The sequence below is a fragment of the Xiphias gladius genome, chromosome 3 (genome assembly GCF_016859285.1).
Source record: "Xiphias gladius isolate SHS-SW01 ecotype Sanya breed wild chromosome 3, ASM1685928v1, whole genome shotgun sequence".
NCBI classification, from domain to species: domain Eukaryota; kingdom Metazoa; phylum Chordata; class Actinopteri; order Istiophoriformes; family Xiphiidae; genus Xiphias; species Xiphias gladius.
The window spans coordinates 12720580-12725625 of record NC_053402.1 but is presented as its reverse complement, the minus strand read 5'-3'; the positions used below and the strand labels follow the sequence as shown (position 1 = coordinate 12725625).

Here is a 5046-nt window from a genome sequence, read left to right as displayed (position 1 = left end):
ACTTCAAATGACTGACAATTACTCGAGCCAATCACGTCGAAGAGTTTCTTCGCGTTGAACGCACAGCCAATCAGCTTCGAGCTGCATTATCAATCATGTAAATCCAGCGGTTTTTATCAAAACTGAAGAAAGCGCTTTACATCCACTCGCTCGCCAACCATGTGAGGCACGCAGTGCAGATTAGGGAAGAGGACGTATCCGTATTTAATGTTTATTTCTGGATTTATTGCCAATTATAAACCCCCGAGCAGCATTTTATAGGCGGACAGGGTAATTTGGCGGGTGTACTAATGTTGGCTTAAGCCTTGTGATCTATTTTTTTATGGATTTTTAAAATATATATATATATATATATATTTTATTTCATACTAACACTGTTGGAAACCGGGGAACGTGATATTTTCCGTTACCAAACAATCATAACAAAAAATTTAAAAAAAAGTAAATAACATTTTTATCACAATGACTACAAATAAAGAAAAGATGCTCTTGAACAGTCAAGTTGTCATGGGTTATTGATCCCAATGAAAGACAGCCATACCTCTATATACAATAGACCTGCAGGTTTGTCCTGACATAACATCGTTTTAATGGCTTTCAAGCCATAGCACGTTATAAATTATTTTTTTATGAGGTGTGATTAAACTTTAATTAAAAAAAATATATCAACAGATTTAATTACTGAGATGCTCTGTGTATGCTTGTTAATATGTAAGACTTAAAATATGACAACTGCATATTCATGTGTTTACACAGTTTCTTTACACACATTATTTTTGAAATTACCAGACATAATTAACACTCAAAATGAATAACACATGGTCACAATTACCACATTCATCTCACCTACTACAAAGTTTAGCATTTCCTGAGTATACCTGTTACTTTATTTTATATAATTATTCCTTATTAATATTAATATGAAAAACTAGTGGGATAAATATTACATGAAACATTTAAAACCAATAAAAATGCATTTATATTTATGATTATTCATTTCAACTATCGTTATTTTTGGTGAGTGTTTTTTGTTGTTGTTGTTGTTGTTTTTTTGCCTGCAAGTTTGCAAGACAATATGCGTGAGAAAATTATCTGCCCTGATTAACTGATGACGGAGGAGGAGGCGTTCTGTGGCATGTGGGAAATCTCCCTGGGTTTGAGGACAGATACGTCAGGTTGCTTCTTGCACTCTGGATCACGAAGCTGCAAGAGCGTGTTGGTGGCTCATAGGCACAAAGAGATCTGCACGTCATAGGCTCAGAGAGTGCAAACCTCACCCAGGACACGGTGAGTACCAAGCTTTTTGCATATTTAACTGCACGGCATTGTTTGTGTGATGATAGCTGGCAGTTCTCTGTGTGTTTGTGCATTGGAATGTCTCAATTCTCTTTCTTAAAGGAGGGGGGCATAAATGTTAAAATGTAGTAGGAAGACATAGGAGGTTCAACCCTATTTGTGTTTGCTCCTTCAAGTTGCAACAACTTTCTCTGTGAGAAAGGATATTCTTTCATTTTGTGAAACTTGGATCATCAGCCAATTCTTATATGACTTAAGCCATGTCTTATGATGAAATATATCTCCCACTGAGAAAACAATAGTTTACAAAGTTATATCTTTTGTTAGTTTGGTTGTACCTTATTGTCCAAACGGTACAACCCCAGTGATAAAAGGTACAACTCAGTGCCATGGTTTCTGACAGTGCTGATGTACCTGAAGACTACCCACAGAGGAATAATAACAAGTTCTGACTGTTTTTATCTGACACAGACTGTAATCTGACAGCAGAAAACACCTTTGCCAGTTTCATTTACTGTCACTTTGCATTTCTTCAATTCATGTGTGTGTGTGTGTGTGTGTGTGTGTGTGTGTGTGTGTGTGTGTGTGTGTGTGTGTGTGTGTGTGTGTGTGTGTGTGTGTGTGTGTGTGTGTGTGTGTGTCCCTCAGGCAGTTACAGAGGACCATGGCATTTGCAGGGATGCTGACCGATGAGGACATCAAGGCTGCGGTCCAGGCTTGTCAAGGTGAGTCAGACTGCAAACGCATACACTCACATGCAGGGGGACACACCCTTTACAAGCATCTAATCATTAACACCAGAACACATTCTTTACAGTAAGCGAATTTACATCCACTTCCATATTACACAGAGAAAGAGACACAGGCACTATTAAACCCACTCCCACCCCCACAGCTGATAGCTGTATGATGTGTTGTTCACAGTGGGGACAGGGAGCCTGCGGGTAACCTGGCAGCCATGTGGCAGGGGGGTAGTTACCACCCAGATACCAAAATCTTATGTTGAGCATTCAAACAGAGAAGGCCAGATCACACAAGCTATACAGCTCTCACGTCCCAAAGCAATTAATCATTTATCTCTACCAATTATGTTTGCATGACGAGGCAGACACAGCTCAATAGCTCCAATGAAAATCAAATGTCAGTGCTTATATGCCCTTTATTCAAGAAAACCCCCGCTGTTAGCAATGTTTTAGGCAATATGATATTCAAAGTTTGTCAGGCATAATTGTTTTGTACTTTTTGCATGTATCAATAAAAGGAGATAGTATTTCTATACTACACTAACTTGTGGTGAACTAAAATGTCTAATGACAGTTGGGATAACAGACAACTCATTTTAAGGTTTGGGATTCTTTTTTACTTTTTTAATGATTCCCCTAACCCTAACCTCCAAGGACATTCTGTCTTCACCCATTTCTGTTTGTTTGTTGGTTTGTTTGTCTGTTTATTTGTCAGCAATGTCAGGATTATGCAAAAACCGCTGAACCGATTTGCACCCGATAGACGGAGGGATGTGGCATGGGCCAGGGAAGAGCCAATTAAATTTTGGGTCAGATCTGGATCATTTACTATGAATTTTAATTTTTTCTCCTTCTTTTCCTTGGGTATGTTGTTTGACACTGGCCTTGTCGGAGGTCTGCGCTCTACCGAGCACATTTTGTAGTTAAGACTGTGCTAATAAAAAGGTCCATACAAACCTCTGGGTTATTTAAATCCCCAAACTGAAAACTATAGTGCAACTTTTCTGGAAATGTGTTTTACAGAGTTTACAGAGAGACTTTGACTTGACAGACCTGGATAATATCAGGTACTGGCCGTTTGTTAACATCCCAATCAGACGGGTTTCAATTGCAGTAGGTACTATAAACGGCACATGACAAGGAGAGCTCACAAAAAAGACAGAAGCAGAATAAAATGGCACCTCAGGCAGAACTGTCTGTGAGTGTGCGTGTGTCTGACCTGTGATGTGGGCAGGAGGCTGGAGGTGCGGGGGTCCAGGCAGGGCCACAGGGGACACAGCGAGGGGTGTACACCTCGGCTGGGTACTGCATAGAGGGCGTTTCCTCTGCCAGTGGGTTGAAGTCGATCCCATCATCAAAGTGCTGAGCACATTTTCTACTTTATTTTTAAATCAGAGTATAAATCTTTTAACTTCTCATACAGCGGCTGCAAATCATTTTCAGTCACTTGATGGTAACTCATCCTAGATCAGAATTTCCACTCTGAACTCTTTGATAAGTAAAGGGCTTTTAACATTTATGATTGCATTAGGGCCATGGGCAATATTCAGTGTGCTTTAACTGTTTCATTGGCATAATTACATAGTCTATAATGGTATAGCCAGTGATGTGCTACAGGGCATTTATTGGTAAATGCCATCGGTTGAAGAATGAAAGTCATCTGAGCGAATGAGTAACTGCGACATCTCTATTCAGCCCCTCACCAGTCTTGCTGTCTTGTCATTCTGTAATTGACCTCTCACTCCAACATCTATCTGTCTCTCCTGCTCCCTTTCTATCTCTCTCTCTCTCTGCCTGTGTAGCTCCAGGCACATTCGACTTCAAGTTGTTCTTTGCACAAGTGGGACTGACCGGCTCATCTGAGGCAGATGGAAAAAAAGTGTTCACAGTTCTGGACCAAGACAGGAGTGGATATATTGAGGAGGAGGAGCTCAAGTAAGGACAGAGTATGTGTGTGTGTGTGTGTGTGTGTGTGTGTGTGTGTGTGTGTGTGTGTGTGTGTGTGTGTGTGTGTGTGTGTGTGTGTGTGTGTGTGTGTGTGTGTGTGTGTGTGTGTATGGTTTAAAAAGGCTTGAGCAAGGATACAGGGGGGTACAGATGGGTGTGTGGGTGTGTTTGTGAATGTGTGTTACATCTAAGTTGTAACTCCCTCGTGATGGGCCTAAGGCAGAGGCTGGCGAATGAATGGAGCGGCATTTCCACTGTGAATGACTTGAGTAATACACGGGGGGGGGGGTTGGTGAGAGGGGGATCAAAACATCTCAGAAAGGCCTGGGGGGGAGTACCATCATAAAAGACAAAGTCTATGATGATTTAAGTCTGAATTTATGGCTGATATTTTTCTGTCTATCCGTCAGACTGTTCCTTCAGAATTTCTCTCCGGGGGCAAGGGAGCTGACTGTGGCTGAGACCAAGAGTCTGATGGCTGCAGGAGATAGGGATGGCGATGGCAAGATTGGGATGGAAGGTGGGTGCTCGTAAAACACATGAAAAAGCTGGCGCCACATGACGAAATGAGCCATCTGTACAGAGGAGCTGTCCAATACTTAGTGCTGAAATTGCAGTCTATAAAGAGCACACACAAACAAACTATACAGCTGTGCCCTCAAACAAGCAAGTAAATAATTTGTTGTTTGTTTCGTCATCTTTTTTTAACTACAATACTGCATAACAACGACTTCTTGCCTGCAGAATGCTGAATCCACTGTCCCCCCCCTCCCTCCCTTCACAGAGTTCTGTGATCTCCTGAAGTAAAGCGATTCGACCCACACGACTGCAGCTGTCTTTCCCCGCTTCTCACAATGGATTTCTTATGGAACTCCTGACTTTCCAGATTGTTTGATGCAAAGACCGGAAACCTCAGATATTCTGTACCTGCCCGCTGCTCTCCTTGTTGATGTGATACAGCAAGATGTTTGGTCGACAGATGATTAAAGCTGGATATTAGTTGTGTGTGTATTTAATCAATCAGATACCTGGAATGGATTAATAAATGTATTTATTAGAT

At 41.3% G+C, this 5046-nt stretch overlaps 1 protein-coding gene across 3 annotated transcripts; it reads left to right on the top strand.

Annotated features, from left to right (window-relative positions):
• Nucleotides 1-657: 657 nt before the first annotated feature.
• On the top strand, nt 658-5008 carry pvalb5 (parvalbumin 5). Of its 3 annotated transcripts, none has more exons than XM_040124267.1 (5): nt 658-1287; nt 1949-2021; nt 3842-3974; nt 4397-4506; nt 4771-5008. In XM_040124267.1, exons 2-5 carry the CDS (start codon nt 1961-1963, stop codon nt 4791-4793), a joined length of 327 nt encoding a protein of 108 aa, XP_039980201.1. In that variant the 5' UTR covers nt 658-1287; nt 1949-1960; the 3' UTR covers nt 4794-5008. The 3 variants fall into 3 exon arrangements, with proteins under 3 accessions (XP_039980201.1, XP_039980200.1, XP_039980202.1); XM_040124266.1 differs by having other exon boundaries at nt 1945-2021; XM_040124268.1 differs by having other exon boundaries at nt 1945-2021; nt 4731-5008.
• The last annotated feature ends 38 nt before the right edge of the window (nt 5009-5046 follow it).